Consider the following 23,145-nt stretch of genomic DNA (forward strand, 5'->3'; position numbering starts at 1 on the left):
AGTCTCTGTGAGTTAAATTAGCAATGTTTTAATCTCTATCTTGAGCGGTACCATTCAGTATGTCATTATAATGTTAATAATAATAGCTAGCATGTATTGAGTGCTTTTATTACAGCTTGCATTTTTATTTGATGCTTTCTCTAATCAAATCAAAAGGCTTGAGATCTTTTCTTCAGTTATTTTGCAATTACGATATTGTGCTCCAATACCTTTAATGTATAGCATTCACTGAGTAAACCAACACACATTTTTTGCAACCCATACTACTCTCACTTGGAAACTTAGAACAAAAGTAATATTTTCCTCTGAGAAAAAAATTTAAGAGCTTACTTTTAAAACATGGGCAGTCTTTTAGCCTTGTTCAGTTATAGAGAGGATTGTCAAGGAAGATCTAAAAGCAGTGGTGTTTTTGTAGATAAATGTCCACAAATAAGAAACAATTTTTAAAGGCTCAGAACTTCATTTTAGCTATTTAAGCCAGCTTCTTTCCTTCAGCTTCTAAATGATTTTTCCCTTCCATTTTTCATATATTTTACATATTAGCCTGGTGGATATTTGGACATTTCAGCCTGCTTACCCACTTACCCATAAATATTCATTTCAATATCTAATTTTAAGTGTATTTAATATGTAATTGATATTTGTGGCAGCCTTTCCCTATAATTACCATTGGATTAAGTTAGAATTCATAGAGTTATTTGAAATTATTTCAGATTGAAATGACCCAAACTATAAGTGTTTCCATCTAGGACAGAACCTTTATTACCACAGGGAATTTTAAATAGTATGTCTGTGAGATTTGGAGTGCCTATCTCAAGTAACTTTACTGAAATCACAACTGAAGCTAATTCCATATTATTGAACAAAAAGATACACAATGAGAAATCAAATTCTTGTTTTTCATAATTTCACCATAATTTTATTTTGTATTTACAGTCTTCAGTTTCTAATGCAAGGGTCTTGCTGAGGACTGGGGGATTAGGGAAGAGGGATGAGGTTTGGAGGAAAGGAATCAGAGGTCTTATATGGACAACAATAATTAATAAAGCTAACAGGATGTGAAAGTCTTCCAGAAGAAATTCTTGCAGCCAGCTTTGCGTTCTCGGGGTGCCATGGCAGGGTTTGAGTTAGCAGATCTCTGCAGTTCCAGCCTCATTTCATCCTGCTCAGCAGCCTGGGACAAATCTTCAGGTTCCAGGGCATCATTCTCTGTCTGGTTGGGTTCAGACAGCAGCTCCGCCAAGAAGTACTTGGCCAGTTCCTGTATAGGGTAGAAAGGACACAGAGAGGGGGGGATGAGGATGGCGATGATAGAGAAAAAGAAATGAAAAAAGCCTAATTTGGAAAGCAGATTCAGCTACACCCAAAACCCAATTTTCATAGCTGTGCACTTTTGTCACACTTAAAATCAGTTGATATAAAAATAAGGGTAGTTGCTATAATCACCAAGTTACATAGAAAGGCTTGAAAAACTCAAATGTTTCTGCAAGTTTCCTGCCTCTATAGACTTAACACACACATACACGGAGAAATAGTAGATTGTTAATACAGTTTTGCAAAGATAAAACCGTGCTAACAGTTTGTTTAATTCAGTTCCAACAAAACTGAATGAGCTACAAACTGGAATTGTTCTTACCGTTTTTGCTAAGTTAACTCTGGGGAATGAGACCTTTCACAATCTTAAACATACTGTGCTCTGTCTGTAGAGTGCCCTTTAGCAGCATGGGAGGGAGGTACTGCTGAGGAAGATAGCCTTCAGAGGTCCACGCTTTCAGCACCTGGGCCAGCACCTCCGCGTTCAACACGGGGGGATGGATGCCTCATCCCTTCGTGCTCAGCTACCCGGGTCTTGGGATTTTCTTGAATGCCAAAGAACTTACCTGAACTGTGACCGACTGCGCTGATCAGAAAAAATAAAAGAGGTAAGAGGAGATTCTGGACTTTGAAAGTTTTCCTGAGAGCTTTGGGAGCGGAGGGACCCAGAAAAGCACCGAAAGTCTTCAGGAGCACCTCCTAAATCCACCCAAAGGGGTAAGGTAAAGGCTAAGAGAAGATTGAGGGATTCGGGAGAGGGAAAAGAAGACGTCGAGGAAGTCTCCTTACCTGCTTCCCCGCGGCAGCAGCCAGGGACTTCTGCAGAAACTGACGGAGTCGGGGATCCGAGGGCGCGCCGGTGACACCGCCCAGAGCCAGGACGATGGACAGCGCGGCCAGCGCGCACTGGAGGCGGCAAGACAGCATCTCGGCGGTGCCGGGGAAGCCGAGCGAGACGACGGTTGGTCAAACTCTAGGAGAGGATCCGCAGGCAGCAGCGATAGCTCTGAAACTCGCGACGCCTAAAGCGGCTTGTGTGCTCTCCACTGGCTCCCCGCTTTTTAAACTCTCTCTCTGACGTCAGACTAGGAGGCGCCCCCAGATCTCACCAGCGCTTTTACGCACCATTACCCTCGTGAAATCAATCACAGAAGTAAGAGGAGGCTACACAATCCAAAGTGGTTTACTTAAAAAAAGAAAAAAATGATAATCCTGCAGCCGCACAGGCCCACATGATTTTACACATACCACAGTATCTATACAATCTTTTATATTCGGTCACTGCTATGCACACACATATTCCATTATTTCACTCATACATATGCACATGCACACACTAAATTACACACACGCTCAAACAGCCTCGGAGGAGGCAAATGCTCCATCACACACCGCTGCAGACACGTAAATGTACCCAGACAGCTCAGTCTCTCATCATATCAAACATTTTAAGAGGGCCCGACAAATGCAGAAGTATTTGCATGTGAGAAGGGGGCATTCAGAATAATTCTTCTAAAAACGGATTTGAGACTGGAATGTGGATGTTAGGAGTGAATCATTTCTTTCTCCATTATCTCTGTAAAAAAGTCTCAGGGATTAAGATGTGATGGATTCTAAAAGAATTTCACTTATCCCTACACTGGAGGAGAAAGTACCTTAGCCTCACCCTCCATCCCTCTTTCTCAGCAGCTACAAGATTTCTGGTCTGCCTGCCTTTCTACTGTGACAAAATATACCAAATATTTAAAAAGTGAGACTGACTTCATTTTGGTGCCTAGAAACCTGGAGCTGGAAAGTGATCTCAGAAACCATCTATAAACCTCAGAGTTTGAGCTGCTGAGTCTAGTGATGGGTAGTGAAATGCTCTGGCCCATATATTGCATAGCTTCAGCTAGGGCAAGATCTCCACACTCCAAGACCAGGGTTCTTTTCACTGAGCTCTAAGGTATCTATCAGATTCCTGGCCAGTAGGAGAAGTTTTAGGTCAGGGACCCCCACTCTGGACATGCAAAAGTCCAAGAACCCCCTGAACATATGTGACCACTATTCTGTGTCTATGTGGGAAAAGAATCAACAGACTCTTGGTTAGATCCAGCACTCCCCTGCTCCCCACACACATAAAAAGGAAGGTTAAGAAATGCTGTCCTAGAATTCTGGTTGTAGTCTGGTTGGATGTTTGGTGTCCAGATCGGAGTTTCAACAGCTCCCCCCCCAACAAAAAAAAATAATTTGTTATCAAGGAAAGACTAGCTAATGCCCTGGCATGGACAAGATGATCTCTGCTGGCTCTTCCAGGGCTGACATTGTATGTCCTTCAAGCTCATAAAAAGCTAAAAAGATATTCTGTGTCTCCAGAAACCAAGTGAATCAAAGAACTTGGCCGATCCTGTCACCAGCCATGCATCTTGTGCATATTCTCAATACTTAGACCAAAACCACAATGTTGGAAGGCAGGAGGGTTTGGGAGGTGTCCTGAATGGCTTGGAGAATTGTCACCATTTCCTTTTGTGTCTATAAGCCAAGGCTATGAGAGAATGCACGGCAAGGAATGCTGAAGTTTCCAGGGCTTGGCAGGTCCAGACAAGGCTAACCACACTGGGGCATTAAAAGGTCACTCACATGTGTTGGAATAGTTTGGGAGAGCAATGAATCTGGGGCAGAAGAACCCAACCTAGGAACTATTTGTTATTTTCTCTACAGATCCTGAAACCTCCTTGGCCCCTGACAGGGGACTCAGAACCTAGTTATATCAGCCCAATTATCCACAGGCACCCCCCCCAATAATCTCACATCTCCTCTGGCCAAGACTTGGCCCTTGGCAGCCCCACTGAGTAGAGAAGGAGTTTTCCTCTAACAGCAGCCGGCCCAGGAACAAATAGCAGCCCCACTCCCTTGCTCTGTGCTCTGGTGTCTCTTTGACCTCCCCTCCCCAGATTCCTGCTCCTCTCCTCCCATGTCCTTATCCTCTTCCTCTGTCCTTGCTCTTCCTCATTTTCCCTAACTTTTCTCTGAATTTCTCTCTCAGGATCTTTCTTATTCTATCTTTTTGTCTTCTCTCTACACCCCCTTTCTCACTCCTCTTTGCAGCTCCCCCTCTCTGCCCTCATTTTCTGACTTCAGTCTGGTTTGATCTGGCTCTTTCTCTCCTTCTCTGCACTTCCCTTCCCACCCAGCCTGGCTGATATCTACCCCAGCCTCTGCCTCTAGCCTCTCCCTACCTCAGCTCCCCCCTTCTTGGCTGCTTCTCAGGAAAAATAGTCTAGCTATTTAAATACTTATTTGGGAATAGTGAGGTCTGGGTTGCTTCCTTCACATGCCAGCTGAAGTGCTGGGACTGTGGATGGATTGACTTCTGGGGTTTGTTTTTGTTTGGTTTTGTTTTATAATCCTTGCATTGTTAGGCATCTAAGAACCACTGAAGAGGACAAGCCAGGATGAAAGGGGACAGGAATTCTTCCTTAAAAGCCCCCATGGCCAAGCTTTGCTTACAGGTTGATTCAGCCCAAAGGTACTTCAAACCTCCCCAACCTAAGCCCTCAGCAGTCAACCCCCAGGGCTTCTCTCCCAAGTTCCAAAGACTGGGAGGGGGAGAAGTTTGTGGTTGTACTGGGGAGCTATTTCAGACCTTGGTAACCAGGAATCACCCCCCCCCCCCATCCTTATGCAGCTCTCTGTGGTTCACAAAGTACTTCCTCATCTGCACATTAGGGCATGCTAGCCCTATCTCCCAAAGAAGAAAACTGAGGGCCTGAGAGCATAAGTGCCTTGCACAAAGGCACGCAGCCAGGAAGTGGCAAGGTCAGAGGGAGGGTGTTACTCCGTGTTAGAACCTTTCACCCTCCCCCCTATTCTTAGGATGCCAGAGATACCTGGCTGGGCAGCCTGCAACCAGGATACAAGTGTTTATAGAAGGCATCCAGGCCTCTTCCATGTGATAGATACATGGAAACGATTTCCCACCACCCTGTGAAATGTACATTTGGGGGTGACTACCTGCCAATATGAGACACAGAAACCCATTTTAATGAGAAACAGTAAAATTGTGAGCAGATATAGACGCTCAATCTTAAGCAAGGCAAGAAAGTAGAAAGTGTCTGTACAGGGAGATGAGGGACCAGGGCTCCAGGTCTGGTTCTGCCGTGATCCAGCTTCCTCTCTGGTCATTGCTTTCCTCACCTGCAAGATAAAAGGCTTGATAGGTAATTTTTGTGGTTCCTTCCAGCCTTGATAATCAAAGAGTTTAAGTTTGAGGAAGTAAAGGGACAAACTAGGCTGTATTGTAATATAAAAATGCTGTTTCTCAAAATGAGGACTGTATATAGAAAAAGAATCTGGCTTTTATGTAATATGAAGGAGGAGGCCAGTGCAGTGAACATTTCACAGGCCTGTTAGAATGAACACTGCCTCTTGAGTCTTGCTTCTCTACTGACCTGCCCTCCCCACTCTGGACCTCAGTTTCTCCCTCTGTAAAATTGAGTCACTCAAATTCTTTCTACAAATAAGTACTGAGAATCTGCACTGCTTGAGTGGTCAATGATTTAGCAGTGAACTAGATAGACAAAGTCCTACTAAGGGAGACAAAACATAACCACATCAAATAATTAATTAATATGTGTCCAAATTGATAAGGATTAAAGCAAGATACAGAGTGCGATGGCTAGGGAATACTCTTCTAAGGAGGAACTATTTAAACAGGTACCTGAACGAGGTGAAGGAGCTAGCCATGCAAATATCTGCAACAAGACATTTCCTTGTCAGGTGGAAGGACAGTCAGTGCAAAGACCCTGAGGTGGAAGCATGCTTGGTACATTCAAATATCAGCAACAAAGTCAGGGCACTAGAACAGAGTAGGTGAATCAGAGAGGGCTAGATGAGGCCAGCAAGGCAGGCAGGAGCCAGATCACATAGAGCCTTGAAGGCTGTGTTAAGGAAACCTTTCCTGGGGAGGGTGGGTTTGAGTAAGGGGTTGACCTCATTTGATATTTTAAAAGTAATACCTTCTGCTGAGTGAAGAATTAATTGTAGGAGGGCAGGCATAGAAGCAGAGAGATAACTTAGGAGCCTAAGAACCATTTAAGAGAAAAGAGGAGTCAGAATGAAAGGGACACATTCCCCTTAGACAGCCGTGGCCCAACTGGTTGGCTTAGCATTGAGGCATTTCATTCCTCCCCAACCCAGGCCTCCTACAGCCAACACCCAGGGTCTGTCTCCTTGGAAGAGGAGGTGGTTTGTGCTTGTTATTGGGGGGCTTATTCTCCAGACTAATTCAGGCAAGGGAAGATGGTGTTTGGGGCTAGAGTGGTAGCCATGAAGGAAATGGGGACTGATTAGGTTTGAAGGACATGCTGATGGTTTGTTTGGATATCAAGTTAAGGAATGAGAAGAACCATTGGTAACCCCAAAAGACTGATCCAGACATTCTCTAAAATGCCTTCAAAGTCCACAAATTCCTGAGAGTGCAGGAAATAGATTTCCGACAAAGATTTCTGGACATTTTGCAAATGGAAAGCCATTTTATTTCTTAATTAGAAGAGGGTGAGAGGAGCGCCTCGGTGACTTAGTCAGTTAAGTGTCCAACTCTCATGGTTTTGGCTCAGATCGTGATCTCAGGGTTATGAGATGGAGCCCTGCATTGGCTCTGTGCTCAGTGCGGAGTCTGTTCGAGATTCTCTTCCTCTCCCTCTGCCCCTCCTGCTTATGTGCTCTCTCTCTCTCAAATAAATAAATAAATCTTAAAAAAAAAAAAAAGAGGGTGAGAATTTCAGGCAGTGGGAGAAGCAACATGGAATAGTGGAAAGAGCCCTGGCTTGGATGTCTGAGGCCCTAGACCTAAGTTCTCAGTTTTCTCCTGCTTCAAATGGGCCTAATAATCCTTGCTTTTGCTAAAATAGGATTTGAGAACCAGATTAGACAATGTAAGGGAAAGTACTTGGTAACCCATAACACATGATAAAAAATAAAGGCCTGTTTTTGTTATTGTTACTCAGACCAACATAGCCAGTCCTAAGCCAAGGGGTGATATTAATGAGCCAGGCTTTGGGAGTTGAGTGTCCCTGCTGATGCTCTGACCTATAAGAGAGGCAGGACTGTTTCACACTGGGGACATGTGATTTGAAGGCCCAGGAAAATCTCTTCCATAGAAATGCAGCACAGGGGTACTGGAATTCATCCTTTAGAAAATAGTGTCTTTGGGGCGCCTGGGTGGCTCAGTCGTTAAGTGTCTGCCTTCGGCTCAGGTCCTAGGATCAAGCCACACATCGGGGGCTGATCCAGACATTCTCTAATGCCTGCTTCTCCCTCTCCCACTGCCCCTGCTTGTGTTCCCTCTCTTGCTGTGTCTCTTTCTGTCAAATAAATAAATAAAATCTTAAAAAAAAAAAAGAAAATGGTCTCTTTTCTTTTGTATACTTGTCCTTGGAGACACAGACATTAAACTCCATAGCTATTAACACTTTAGTGTGAATTCATTTATCGAATTGTCTTTTAGATTTACAGTTTGCTCAAGGTTTGACTTAATTTGGGAGGAAACCGATTTGGAGTAAGTGACCCAGCCAATAGAGGGCAGACATGGTGGCTTGTGGTGTTGGGGATGGAGGCAGTCTACAGTAAGCATGTAGACTTCTTGCTGAATGGTAGAGAACAGGAGAATTCCATAGGGACCCTTCCTTCTATAGCAACCCTACTGCCACGGAGAACAAGAATAAAAACGTGCAATCCCCTAAGGGCTTCTGTTGGGCTGGATTTCAGCTGGAAGAGTCCCAGCTCACACTTCTGCAGATGCTGATGATAGAGGAGTCAGACTTTCCTGCCAAATTGGCTTTTACCAACTTCTACAAAGCCTGGCTTAATGTGACTGCATTAGATAATGAAGGGTGAGAGGATTAATGAATGAAGCCTGTAAGGTTAACTTTTTCCATGAGGAGGAGTGGGTGGTGACATCTCAGACTGGTCTCTTGCAGAATTCCTCTATCTGGTCTCTATCTTGTCACTTTCCAGCTCAAAATTTTTCAACGACTCCCCAGTGCCAAGCAGTTTAAATGCAAGCAGATCAGCCTGACAGTCATGTTTCCTCAGCCCCTGACTTTCCTGGTCAGTCTCACTCTGTGTCACTCCCTGTATCCCAGCCCTCCTGGTATCCCCAGCCACCTGCTCATTCTGTACACACCCTGAAGTCTCTTGTACCCATTTTTATGTGCATGAACGTCCCTCCACCTGGAACATCTCTGTTAACATAAGACAGCTTATTCTAAGATGTTTACAAGAGTCTTTTAGAATCAATATGGCCTTCTCCTGTGCCCCTAGTAGAGACTCTCACAGATCACTTTATATTTCCATTCCTTGGGAGTCCGTAAGAAGAGCAGAAACCTTGTCTCAGCTGTGTTTGTATCCTCCTCAGAAACCATAAAAATGTGAAGTAGAGTAGTCCATAAAAAATAAGGGTGAAGATATACTTCTTTCTCCTTATCTGTGAGGTCTCTATGGATTCTCCAGGTAGGATAAACATCATGAACCTCACATAACTGATGACTATTAGAAAATAGTCTCTTGGGGTGCCTGGGTGGCTCAGTTGGTTAAGTGGCTGCCTTTGGCTCAGGTCATGATCCCAGGATCCTGGGATCAAGCCCTGCAACGGGCTCCCTGCCCTGCAGGGAGCCTGCTTCTCCCTCTCCCTCTGCCTGCTTCTCCCCCTTCTTGTGCTCTCCCTCTCTCTCTCTGTGTCAAATAAATAAATAAATAAAATCTTAAAAAAAAGAAAAGAAAAGAAAATAGTCTTTTTTTTTTTTTGCATACTTTTGCATACCCCAACCCTAGACTGCTGATACTCTCCGCTTCTCATCTCCGAGCTTCAGAAAGAGAAACCTTTAAACACTGCTCAGTATAATTGCTCCTATATGCTAAGAGTAAAGTGAAGGCATAATACAAAAATGTTAATATAGTCACTGAAAATTTAAGAATTTTTACATCTCTTGAAAGGCTAAAGAGGACACATCCATGACCACTGAAATAGGCATCTGTCCCTGGTACACCATAGGAGTGAATAACAATGCAAGCTCATGTCTGTGTAGTGTCTCACATTTGATGGAGTGTGTTAGTCGCAAGTGGACAAGGTAGCAGAGGGCCCAGGTTACGCAGTGTGCAGCTGGGCTGATGTCACAACTCTTTATGCCACTCCATTTCCTCTCCCACTAGAGGCAGATAAGGAAACTTTGCCCCTAATTCTCCTCTCAATTTCCCTTTCTCATTGTCGGTCCATCAGCCTTTCCAGAAGCCTCCCACTTATTGATCTATGATTTCTGTTCAGGGCCCCCAGTGAAATGACATTGAACTGAGCTCTGCCCCACGGTGCCACCCAGAGAACATCTCTCAGTTCTCTTTACCTTTTTCCCCCCTAAAAACAGGGTGTTAAATCTGGGGTCTTCCATGCATTTTTCCCATGCAGCCATCCGAGGAGGAGCTGGGTCTCAGAAGTGAGGCGAGAAGCCGGAGCCCTGTCCCCTGAAATAGTGCAGAACAGATGGTGAAGCTCCTCTCCGGACTGATCCTAAGACCTGCCCTTTGAAGCGTTTGGTAGGGGCTATATAAACACAGAGATGCCCTGTGGAGGGCAAGTAGCCCTACAGCTGCTCCAATTTCCTCACACTCAAATTTATGAGTATTAGTCTAGACTGATGATTCTTAAGCCTGGCTTCACACCACCATTGCCTAGGAAACATTTTCAAAGCCTAGATGCTGGGGTCCCATCTACGAAGTTTCTGATGCACAGGCTGTGTCTTTCTTCCTTTTCTCTCCTCCCCTCCTTGCTCTTGCCCCTGTCTACCTTCTCTCTCATCCTCTTTACTCAGTCATCCCCAACAATCCTTTTCAACTCCTGTGCCCACTTTGGGCAGCACCTGAGCATTGTGGGCGTGGCTTTGCCTTGGGGGCGGTGCAAAGCACCTGCTTCATTGTCTTTCCTGACATCATCCCAAGAGCTGAGGGCAGAGGCAGAACGGGCGCCAGAATTGGACCCGACCACACACCAGGACCTTCAAAATCATCCGGTCTGTTTACATACGGAAAAACTGAAGTCAAGAGAAGGGAGAGGTCTCTCTCAAGGCCACATGAGTGGTTTCAGAGTCACAACCTCTGTTCTCTTAGTTCTATGCCCTTTCTGTGATATCAAGTGTGCTGTGAAGTTCCTTGAATCTCTTCTACCTAAGTGGTTGAAGTCGTTTTATAAAGATCGGCAGCTCCTGCCCTGTCTTTGGGGGTTAATGTGTCAGGCCTTCGTGCTTTGTGTCTCCATCCTTTTCTGGTTGTGCATTTCCTAATCCCATAAAACAAACAGACCTGCTCTCCCCGCTATGGCTGAGCTTGGCTGCTTTGGCTCCCGGGGGAGGAAGATCTTGTTAAACTGAACTCTTCTGCCCTCTGCTGGCTGCATTGGTACACGACAGCTTCACCTACAATTTTAGGGCAGGATTTTATTCAGTTAGTCCACCAACTTTTAAAAAGCGCCCACTTTGCAGAGAGCACTGTACTGGTCCCAGAGTTGCAAAGAAGTAGGCAAAAAAGACCCACTTTCATCAAACACTCAATTATTGAACACTTTGTGGCAAGTGCTGTGCTGGGGATTCAGAGATGACCAAAATTCCATCTTGGCTTCGAGAAGTCACAATCTGATAAATGACACAGAATATTGTCTGAGCCATAGAATCAAAGAATTTGTACTGGAAGGGACTACAGACACCTTCCTAGCCAGTGTTAGTCATTACAGGCTTCCCAAATTAGGCGTAGGGCTTGCTGCGCACAGGCTTCAGGGACTGCCAGGACAGGGGAAGGGCATGTTGCAGAGATTCTGTGCCTCTGCACAGGATTCTGCCACAGAGTTTCATAGCAACAAAAGGCCTGAAGGGAAAACTAAGTTTGAAAACTGCAGATCTAATACAAACCATCCTCCTATATGTTATCTGAATGCCCTCCAACCTCGTGAACTGTACTCACAATCGACATCCCATTTACAGCTGGTCTCAGAATCACTGACCTACCTAATCGCCCTTTTCACCCACTTGTCAGTGCCTTTGCAAGGTCCCTCCATGAGGGGGAGGCCCCCCGAGGATATCTCACGTGTGTCGAGAACTCCCTTTTGTAGCTGTTCCTGCCATCACTCACTGCTGTGTGGGTTCAGACCCATCTTTCCCAATGTTATGCCCAGAACCAAGGACACTTCCCTGGACCACTGCAGTTCCATGCCCGAGGCTCTTATACCAGTGGATCTCAAACTTTGGCTGCAACCAACATAAGGAAAACATTTTACGTCATAATCCAGTGCACACATACACCTCTGCACACGTTTCTCACAACAATACTTACCTTTATTACTGGTAATAAACTCTGGGTATTTTCTATTTCTTTTTGTCTTTAATGCTGGTCATGCCCTATTAAATTAACTGTGCAACTCACTCTGAGTCGTAAACCTTGGTTTGAAACACACTACCTTGGACCATGGCCCACGTGCACTGCACTCTGCCTGGACCCTCGGAAATTCCAGGTTGCTGCTTTCTCCATGGCTGCACAGCCTCATGGAGCATGAGACACCAGGCCCTGCTGCCCTGGGGGGCTGGTGCTCCCCTCTCGTCTCCTTCCTCACCCTCTGCCTTCCATCTTTTTAGAAGGTCTTACTGCTGTTTTAATAGCCAGGAGTCTACGCTGTTAAGCAACTTGGCCCCTGGCTGTAGAAACAACAGTGTTTGCTAACTATAGTGGGTTGAATGGTGGCCCCTACAAGCTTATGTCCACATCCTAAACCCCACACCTGTGAATGTGACCTTATTTGACAAAGGGATCTTTGCAGATGTAATTAAGAATGTCAATATGAGATCATCCTGGATTATCTGGGTGGCCCTAAATCCAAAGACAATGAGAGACTTAAGAGGAGAAGACACAGAAAAGAAGGCTATGTGAAACAGAAACAGCGATCGGAGGGATGGGTCCACCAGCCCACGAGCCCCAGCAGCTACCAGAAGCTGGAAGAAGCAAGAAAAACAGGACCCTAGACCTTTTGGAGGAATTGTGACCTGACACTTGGCTTCCAGACCTCTGCCCCTCCAGAATGGCAAGAAAATACATTTTTGTTATTTGAAGCCACCAGTTTGTGGTCATTTGATCCAGCAGCCATAAGAAACTAACAGACTAACCAAGCCTCTCTTTTCCCTCAGCTTTGAGGGGACCAGACAGAGCAGGATTCAAGTCACAGTTACCCTTTGTACCTGCATCCCTCCTCCCGCTCCAAACCTCAGGCCCCATCATAGAGTCAGGCTCATCCTTCCAGATGTTTTCTTCCAAAGGGTAGGTTCTATTAAGGGGCTTTAGAATTTCTTTTTGCAATTTGGCTGCTATTGGAAGACCCCACCCCACCCCCCTTCAGACAGACATATCTGAATCAACTGAATCCCACTTACATACACAGTGGAATTTTTTCCCTGGGAACTTCCTCTATGTCCGAATAAATCAGTTGGTCAAACTGGAAACCAGGCCTAGTGCGGCCGTAGGAGTGGTGGGTGGGTGTGCTGATAAAATCCTGGAGGAATGCAATGATTTGCCCAAACCTCAGAGTGAATTGGTAGTATGTGGGTATTTATCTGAATGCTGACAACACAAATATGGAGGGTTTTTGGGTTTTCTCCTTCCCACAGCATTATGGGAAATCCACTCAGCTTTCAACCTTTTTATACCATCTTCTTCTTTTGCTGTCTTCCTCTCACCCTACTTCTGCACTTCCTAGTCATAAAGCTTTTCTGGTAAACTGAAGAACCAACGCCATGCCCTGGGAAAAAAATAAACCCTTTGGCTAGGCAACATGTAACAGCAGGGGTCAAAGGCAACAGAGTCAGCTCAGGGCTCCTAAAAGAGGACCAGTGCAGCAGGAAAGCTGCATTCTGAGATCCAAGGAGAGGTGAGATGAGCTCTAGTAAGAAAAGATTCCTGCAACCAGCAACATCCTTCTAGGACCCTTCAGTCCTCAGATTCCATGCCCACCGAAAGCTATGTCTTCCAGATCTTTCCAGAATCCCATTTTCTTCTTTAAAAGAGGTTGGGAATTTCTGCATTGATGTACTCTTGGCAACTCCAGAGGATTGATGCAAACCACATATGGCTTTTTCCTTCTAGAACCCATAACCCAAAGGGGCAGACCCATACATCTAAATTTTCCTGAGACAAGAGGACTATCTGTGTGTTGTTTTGTTTCATTTCATTGTAGCAATTACCTCATTGTCTAGCAGTAGTTTGTTTGCATGTCTGTCTCTTTGCAAAAGGGTTTTCCTCAACAGTAGAGACTATGTCCTCCAATCTTGGTCTACCTAAAGATTGCCTGGGACATATGAAGTGTTCACAAAATTTTGGTCAAATATTGAATTAATGTTGACCCTAGTGTCTTCAACTATCACATTTACCCCAATAATGCCTAAATTTACCTCTTCTCATATCATATTTCTCTCCCTCTCCTTTTTGATGGCACATTTAAGTAATCATATCTTGTGAATTTTATAGATATGTGTTTCTTTTCTGTTTCTCTCCATTGTTGTCATAGTGGGCCACCACTCTAATTCAGGACCATACTATGTCTGTTATGAACTATTTTAAAAAACTCCTAAATGGCCTTCCATTGTTGGCTCTCTTCCCCAACCCCCAACACAGTTCCTTCAAATATATTCTACATGCTTGGTCTGATTCAACTTCTAAATACACATCTGATGATATCACTGTTTCCCTTCAAACCTCCAAATGCAAATCACTATCTTCTAAAAAAAAAGTCCATACTCCTTGTTCAGGTTTTTGAGGCTCTCAGGAATATGGTTTCAACTTCTTCAGGTTTGGTTCCCATTGATGTTTCACCCTCCAGAAAATACATGTGCTCACCAGTCCCTAAATTGACCGTACACTTTAGTCTCTCTTGAACTGTGCATCCTGTTCCATGTGTCTGCAGTACATGCATGCACATTTCCTTCTATCAATGTCTACTCGCTCCTCAGAGAACATGTCCCATTTCATATTTTCCAGGAAAAAATGAATCCAGAAGCAGAGCCCTCTTTAAAAAAATAATATAAAATTATGAATGCAAAATTCTCTCCTATCATCATGGAGAGAGTGAATAGGGATTCATAGAACAAAATTATTGAGCCTTATTGAGCATGAGGGGCACTGAAGTAGATGCCATAGAAAACTGCCAAGCAAGAGGACAATAAACATAAATGCAAAATGCTCCTTATGCTCAAGAAATTTACAAGGCAGCAGGAAATTCCAAGATATGCTAATAGCTCTCATCCAAAACAGCATGGATTTGTTAAGTACAGATTCACGAAACAGGTTGTGGGAATGTGCGGGATGATGTCCTTAATTCTATCTCTAGGCATCTGAGACAGCTTCCTAAAAGATGAGAATTTTTTTGTTGGACTTAAAGGAAGAGAATAAGCCAGCCGTTGGTGAAGAATGAGGACCAGAGAATTGCAGCCTTGGAGATCTGTGTGCTGGAGATCAGGAACAGCAGAAATACATGGTGTGTTTGAGGAGCGACACATAGTGCCGTGTGGCTCAGATGCCACTGTACAGACCAATGAACTCAGGTGCCAATGTACAGACCAATGTACAGACCAATGAACACTGATGTGTTTCTGGTGGCCAAGTTCAGCTCCAAGTGACCTAAACTCAAAATAGTAGTGGGTGGCTTTAAGCTAAGATGTTTATTTCTCTGGTGCATAAAATTCTAGGTTGATGATCCATGGCTGAGAAGGTACTTGGTTGTATTAGGTACCAAGTAACTTCTATCTGTTCCTCTGCCATGTGTGGTTTTGGCCTCATGACCAAAGATGGCAGATCTGTGTTGAGGCAGCTGGATTGAAAAAAAAAAAGGAAAGATGAGGAGAGCAAAGGACACATGGTCATTATTTGTGGGAGACCAAATTTCTCAAAGATGGCTCTAACAATAGCTCCCACGCCATATGTTCTTCTTTTGATGTGCCTTTGACACACTCCTATTGAAAGGTGAGGTCTTTGCCCTCTCTCTGAAATTGGGCAGATTTTGTGATTGTTCTGATTAGAATATGGTACACTGGCACTATGTGATTGCCAACCTAAGTCATAAAAGAAATGTTAACCTTTGCTTTCCTCACTGGGATACTCATTCTTGACACCTTCAGCCACCAGGCAGTCTGACTGCAGCCCTGCTGGGAGGAAGGCCAATAACCCACATGGAGGAGACCCAGGACTACATGAAAAAAGTTACCCAGCCAGCCCTACATGCTTCAGTTCCAGCAACTGGCTGCAACTGCGTGAGAGACACCCAATCAGAAGCCCTCACTTGAGTTCTTTCTGCTCTCAGCAGCCATGAAAGATAACAAAGTGGTTACTGTTGTTTCTGTAACCTAAACACTGTCTTTTAAGGAAGTTCCCCCAAAGCTTTTCACCTGTAACTTCTGTGTAACTTATATCCTATTGGCCAGAACTTAGTCACAAAACCATACTTACCTGCAAAGGGGTCTGGGATAAGCAATCTTTATTCTGCAAGTCTGTGTGGCCAGCTAAGATCCTATTACTGTGGAAAAGGGGACAAAGGATTTTAGGAGAGAACTAGTGCTCGGCCACAGCTAAGAAAGGAACTCTTTGAAGGACCAGAGATTCATAAATACAAGGTACTAATTTTTAAAAAATGGTTACTTAAATATCACCTAATATGTATCTAAATCTATCTAGGTTATTTATTTACGCTATCTTGATCTAGTGAAAATTCAAGTTAGTTTACAGGAGTAGATTTTTTAAATCCAAATTAGAAGTTGTACCTTCAGGTTCAAGGAGATACACGTCAGCCAATGCACCTATTCTCAAACCTTCTAAACTTTCCAAATTCCCTATTGGCATAATCAAATGCAAAGTAAAGAGAGATCTGTATTCATTGGGAACCACAAATGTTACATTCCCAAAATGCTGAGAGATATAGGTATGATACAGTAGCAAGAACAATGCCACTGAATGTGGACCAATCTGTGTATCTCCATATGCAAAAAAAAGTTCACCTCAGGAGTAAGAGGAAAAGACCAGCTCCCCCAGCAGAAGAGCACTAACTCATCTTTCCAGGCCTGGAGTGGCAAGGCAAACTGGGGGCAAATCTCTACCCCACCTCTGGAACTATACCAGGTCCCTACACAGGAACTGTCTAGTCACTGCACTAATTTTGGATTAAATTTGCAGAAATGTAAAGCAAGGGGGTGCCGCCTAATAAAGCCAACTTCTTATAAGGTATTCATGGCAGTCAGTGAGAGAAGCGATGATCCTATGACTTGATCTATAACAAAATACAGAAAAGGACTGTTTTGCCATGCTCCTATGGCCATGCAGGGTGGCTGCATCTGAGGGCGGCTCCCTCCCTACCACCCCCTTGTTAACATGACCTCTCTTCCAGTAAACAAAACTTCTGGGAAATTAGGCATTTTTCTTCTCCTTTTGTCAGAGACCAAATAATTTGAATAGACATGGCACAGTCTCTAACAGAACACTCCCCCCATCTCCCTGCTGCAAGCATCAGCTGAGAAAAGTCATTAAGTGTATGAAAAATTATAGTTCAAACACATAAAGACAATCTAAAGAATCAGAATAAATGCCTCCCTCTCCTCTGTGAATGACGTTACTACAAGAAATAAAACAAGCAAAACCTTAGAAGCTCTCTAGACTGTATTCTCTACAAGATTTGTGAAGCTATTGTACACACACACACACACACACACATTTTACATTACATCAGGCAATGTAAAAGAAAAGAAACATTAGATTGATAACAAAATTTTTCTGTCTCAATAAATTCCAGAAGACACTGAAAAATGTCACCACGTTTTGAGAGAAAAAAAATAAAGGATTGTGATCACAGAATATAATACTTAGCCAAGCTATTCTGGTGAAATAAGAGCAACAGAAATCTCAGACAGCCAAACCAACCACAGATCCTCTCTGAAAATATTTCTCACAAAAGTACTTCAAATGAAAGGAAGAAAATAAATCAAAATAAAGACCTCAAAAATGGAGTGGGCTGGCATAAAGATGGTAAGGAAAAATAAAATTGTAGAATTTAAAAGTCAATTCCTAAATTAATATTATGAAACATAATGCATGTGTCTAATGTAATTCTTAAAAGAAACCATATAAGCCATAAAGGATTTTCTTAATTTAGTTATAAAATACTAGATCATTCTAACAAAACTGGAAATCCAAGTTGGCAGGGAAGAAGGTATGTGAAATTTCTCCCCATTTTACCAAAAGAATTAATAGCTTATGTAACATTCTTGAAATAGATGTAAGAATATGGTAAAAATACATTTTCCAAAAATGTGAAGATAATCAGTACTAGAAGAGACACTTGTTGTTTAACTTTCTTTCTTTTTTTTTTTTTTAGAGGAAGAAAGAGAGAGAGAGAACATGAACAGGGGTAGACGGCAGAGGTTGACGGAGAGAGAGAATCTTAAGCAGGCTCCACACTCAGCGTGGACCCTGACATGGGGCTCTATCTCATGACCCTGAGATCATGACCTGAACTGAAATCAAGAGTCGGATGCTTAACCGACTGAACCACCCAGGTGTCCCTACTGTTTAACTTTTTGTGGGAAATATAATTTTTAAAAGTCTACCAGTACTATAAAATAAGTTGTTAAGGGATTACAAAGCATGAAAACAGAAATAATTTTTACATGAAGTTACGCTCCTTAATTTCTAAATAAAGGCAAATATATATATTTCATTTTTACCCTAAGATTTAGAAACACCCTTTTAAAACTAAATTCTTAAATTTTATTTTACTTGGTTAATTATTTGGTTTTCTCAGTTAAATATCTCACAGTCAGAAAAAAATCTTTCTGTATATTTTTGTTTTTGAGTTCATGGAGACATCTGAACACCCCATGGACTCCTTGTCAATTTCCTTTAGCCAAAGACCTCCAAGAACATATATGTTACTAAACAAAGTTGGGTTTTTTGACTCATTGAAAAGAGCAAGGATTCACTTAGCAACCTTGAAGCATCTCAGTAAGAAGGTATTAGAAAAGATACACTATAGCACTGGGGCATGTACCAAGTAGGGGAAGGTTGGTGTAAGTGGGCTGTGCTCTGGAATGGATATTATCAGAAAGTGGGGATAATTCTATGATGGGGTATCTTAATTATTCTTATCTAGAAGGCCAGAAGGTATGACTGGTAAAGAAATAGCAGCCATTCATATTGGCCATGATAGGGGGTTATTTGGTCATTTTTTGAAGTTTGGACAATGTGCATGCTTCTATTTGTATTCAGATACAGTTATAGAGTGGTCTTATGCTTGCCTTGATCCAGCATCACCCCAGAGTGATCTGGTCGATGTTGGTGTTTTATGAATTGTTTATGTTCAACAGGTTAGCACCACAGCCTAACTGTGAGGGTAACGTCAGCTCCCAGATGTCGGAGACTGCTTTTCTCTTTCTTATCTCTTATATAAGCACTTATTGATATATGAACACACACACATTATCAAAAGTTTTGCATATTTTATTCTGTTAGAAACATTTATTCTTGGGGCACCTGGGTGGCTCAGTCGTTAAGTGTCTGCCTTCAGCTCAGATCATGATCCCAGGGTTCTGGGATCAAGCCCCACATCAGGCTCTCTGCTCCACGGGAAGCCTACTTCTCCCTCTCCCACTCCCCCTGCTTGTGTTCCCTCTCTCGCTGTTTCTCTCTCTGTCAAATAAATACAAATCTTAAAAAAAAAAAAAAAAGAAACATTTATTCTTGTTTAATGCTTCTATAATAGATATGGACATATGTATATTTAAATCTTTAAGGAAGTAATTTATTTTAATTGTAGGAATAAAAAGGAACAAAAAAGCAAAAAGGAAAATAATTTGTACCATAACTGTCCTCAACATATGTGAACAATTGGCAGTGGAAACAAATTGCCTACTTTCACTGATTATTAAAATAGTTAATTGACCTTATTTCAGTATTGAATAAACAAAGTTTTCTGTGTTACTTGACAGAGTTAATAGTTTTGTGATTTGCAGCCCAGATTCTCATTGCCCACAGAACACTTGAAGACATCATTCATGCCCATCCCTAAAGTGGAAGCTGAGACTCTTCTCAGCTGCTGGAGAGAGAGAAAAGGATAGATGGAGATTACGGTGAGGGGAGACTGAATGCTTCCTCTCATTCACAGGTGGTGCCAGGTACAACATCTTCAGTCATTCTAATGCTTATAGGAGGCACTAGGGTAGGATTGCTGTTCAGTATTACCTTTTCAATTTCTTTTATTTTTTTCTTTTATTTTTTTTTTATTTATTTGCGAGAGAGAGAGAATGAGAGACAGAGAGCATGAGAGGGAGGAGGGTCAGAAGCAGACTCCCTGCTGAGCAGGGAGCCTGATGTGGGACTCGATCCCGGGACTCCAGGATCATGACCTGAGCCGAAGGCAGTCGCTTAACCAACTGAGCCACCCAGGCGCCCTACCTTTTCAATTTCTTTTAAAGACAAGTTCTAAAACTGACAATAAAACGTCTATCATAAATCAAAACGCTCCTCCCTCACTCCTTACTTGAGCCAAGAAAACCATCTTCACGCAACTCCAGCCTACCTTGTTTTTCCGCCTTATTTCTAGCCAATGCTCCCAGATTCCTCTTGTGCTCCATCCTCCTGACTTCTCCTTGGTACTTGGTTGCTTACTGCTTCCTGGATATGAAGTGAGCTTTGCCTTTGGGTTTTCCTTTTTCACTCCAGTTGGGATGAACTTGGCTCCCTGCCAGCCCTAGCCTTGACCTCCTGACCACTTCCGTACATCCTTCAAGACATACCAGCTGCATGACTCCTCTTCTAAGAAACCATTCCTAGCCCCTCACCCCTGAGGTATGATTAGGCTGTCCCCCCCCCCCAACACAGCATTGACTAGTACACAATATGAGCCCTCCAAGTCAGGGACTGTGTCTGATTATCTTTGTGATCCTGGAACTTAGGACAGGCAAGGAATCAAACAGAATAGATGTATGTTGACTTATGGATGAAAATGGAAAGAATATAGCTGTATAACTATAGCATATACCTCATACCATTTTTTCCAGGGGTAGTAATGGGTTTATATTGATTCATTTCACTGTATCCTTGGACTGGTACCCAGATCTCGAGTCTTGACATCCTATTCTTTTGCATGCCTTACTGTACTCTTCATCAGGGAGTCTGCAGACTGCCAACCAGCAACCAATGAAAGCTATCTGTGCTTACTCAATGGTGTAAAATCAGCACAAAGATGCACTTGGGGGTTATAAAGCATTGTATTCTTATAACTCCTATAATACAGTTGTAGTTGTAGGATATACGCAGACACCAAATACTACTAATAATAAGAAGCATCTCTTGCCAGGTCACAAAGGTCACATGAGAGGTGGGGTACAAATACTCATTCCACATAACAGCATCAAAAGTACATGAGCATGGGGTTAATCTTACACTGAATGTCTATAAGAGTTCCCCTGAACTTCTTGTCATCTATTCCAGTAGACAAGTTTTGTACATTTTTCAGACTTCTCTGTTTCCACATTTCTAGAAATCCAGCTTCTCTTTCTTCAGCTACTGGTCTGAAGTCCAGCTGTCATCCAGATGTTAGTGGGTAGCTGTGTTCTCTGGGCGAGGTGCTGGGGTCTCAATACCTGTCATGTTTTAAGCCTTACAGGCTTATTTAATTCTTCATTTCTTGGCCATCTGTGCTCCTATACCAGATTTCCACTAACCAGCTCTCAAGCCTTGCAAAACTAAACATCTTGCTAAGCCTCAGTTTCTCCTCCATAAGTGTGGATAATTACAGTGCCTATCTCAGGACTTGTTAGTAAGGGGAAATTATACTTATTAGCTGGCAAAAGTCAGCATGTCCTTCCCTCCCAGGTTGGGGGTACCATAGTCCACGAAACATACACAGGATAGTTCTTGGTGGGAGGGAAGTTGTGGGAGATTATATTGCATCCAAGACAAGAATTTAGTCCATCAACCTTCTGATTAAGTAGTTACTTTGTGCCAGGTACTGGGGAGAGGTAGGTGAAAAACAAGTGAGAGTGCTGAGCAGACACACAAACAGCAGTGACAACACAACATGACAAGTGCAGTAGCAGAGGGGGGTGAGAGGCTAAGGCTGCCTGGGGCTGTGAACGAAGGCTTCACACAGGAGTTAAGGCTCCAGCGGATACTGACGAAAAGGCCCCTGAAAGGCAGATGGGGACAGGGTTCCCAGGGAGTGAACATCTCCGTATGAGGAGCACTGGTTTGGTGGGAGTGGCAGGATAACATAGTGATCGAGAACTGAAGTTCTGAAATCAGAGAGACCCTGGATTTCAACCTCAGCACTGGGACCTACTAACTGGGTTCGCATGAACCAGTGTCTTAACCTCTCTGAGCCTCAGCGCTACTAAAGATGATAATAACGCCTGCCTCAAATGGTTGTTTTCAGAATTAGATGAGACAATGCATACAAAGCACTTAGCACAACACCTCATGCACTGTAAATTATTATAATAGCAACTGCTTACTGAGCTCCTTCTCAATAAATGTTCTGTAGTATTATTATCTGGAAAATGAGGTGTGCCTGGCTAATGAGACTAAGTTTTGTCCATTAGCAGGAAAGATCTCTGGAAGAGTTTAAGCAGGATAGTGAGCTAACTATATCTGATTAATAGAAAATCACCCCTAGAAAGTGGTAGAGTGCAGGGTGGGCTGTACAAGGGGAGGCTATAGGTGTGATGATTATTAAGGAGGCTGCAGAGTCAAGGAACACCAAAGGATGATTCTGGGCAGTAGGAAGTGGGAAGGAAGGAGAGGAGACCAAGCCAGAGGTACTTGGGAAGAACAATCAACAAGACACGTTGATCCATTTGGCGGGGAGGGGTAGGGCGGTCAGGGAGGATCAGGAGATAACTCCCAGACTTCTGAGAAGTGGGAGGAACAAGTTTGGATGGTAAAGTGAAGACGTCAGCCTTGGTCATGCTGAGGGAACTCCCAGGGATTAGGTCGATTGGTCTGTGGGCCTGGAGTGTGGTAGCAGGCCTCCTAGAGCTGCAAAGACTGGGAGTCCCCAGGCATGAGAACCTACTATGTGAGCAGGTACGTGCTACCCAGGAAGAACAACAGAGAGCCTCCAGGGGAACCCCAGCGTGTAAGGGATGGGCGAGAGAGGGAACATCACAACAGGGAGGAAACAGAAGGGGGAGGATGAGGAACAAGTGCTGTCACAGAATCTTCCAGGAGAGGGTGCAACATGCAACATCCAGAGCAGGTGACAGACAGGCAGAAAAGTGGCTGACCCCCAGAAGCTACCACCTGTCTGCAGTTGAGCAGCACCCTATAGGACACACACTCTGCACAGACCCATTTGAGCATTCTCTGTAGCTAACAGAGGTGAACACAACTTCACGTACCCCCAGTTCACAAATGCTCCAGTCTGCTGCCCTTCTTGTACCTGTAGCATACCCAACCAAAGAGAGGTAGATTCATCCAGGTTACCGGGCTCTCTGCTCCTACAAGTCCAGAGGGGGAATCCAGACAAGCCACCAGAACCCCCCTGCTAAAGCTGGAGAAGAGTAAAGCCAGTCTGACATACAGTGGGCAGGTGGGACACAGTGTCCAAATCAGCCCACCACTGGAAACATAGCTAGTTGGACACACCAGCCTTGAACCTCATCTTCAGTTCTCAGGGACCACTTGGGATAGATGCTCTAAGGGTGGGCTGTAGAAAGTTGTGAATGTCAGGAAAGAATTAGGAGTGTGAATAGGAGAGTTTCTGTTTCCTATTCCAGACAATAATAAACA

The 23,145-nt window shown here is 43.6% G+C and overlaps 1 protein-coding gene across 1 annotated transcript; it reads right to left on the reverse strand.

Annotated features, from left to right (window-relative positions):
- Positions 1-890: 890 nt before the first annotated feature.
- SST (somatostatin) lies at positions 891-2,364 on the reverse strand. The gene is made up of 2 exons (XM_006741639.2): positions 2,104-2,364; positions 891-1,261 (listed from the first exon to the last, which is right to left on the reverse strand). The coding sequence occupies exons 1-2, from the start codon at positions 2,239-2,241 to the stop codon at positions 1,049-1,051; spliced, it is 351 nt and encodes a 116-aa protein (XP_006741702.1). The 5' UTR covers positions 2,242-2,364; the 3' UTR covers positions 891-1,048.
- Positions 2,365-23,145: the final 20,781 nt, after the last annotated feature.

The sequence above is a fragment of the Leptonychotes weddellii genome, chromosome 1 (assembly GCF_054177405.1).
Source record: "Leptonychotes weddellii isolate Sample4059 chromosome 1, ASM5417740v2, whole genome shotgun sequence".
NCBI lineage: Eukaryota > Metazoa > Chordata > Mammalia > Carnivora > Phocidae > Leptonychotes > Leptonychotes weddellii.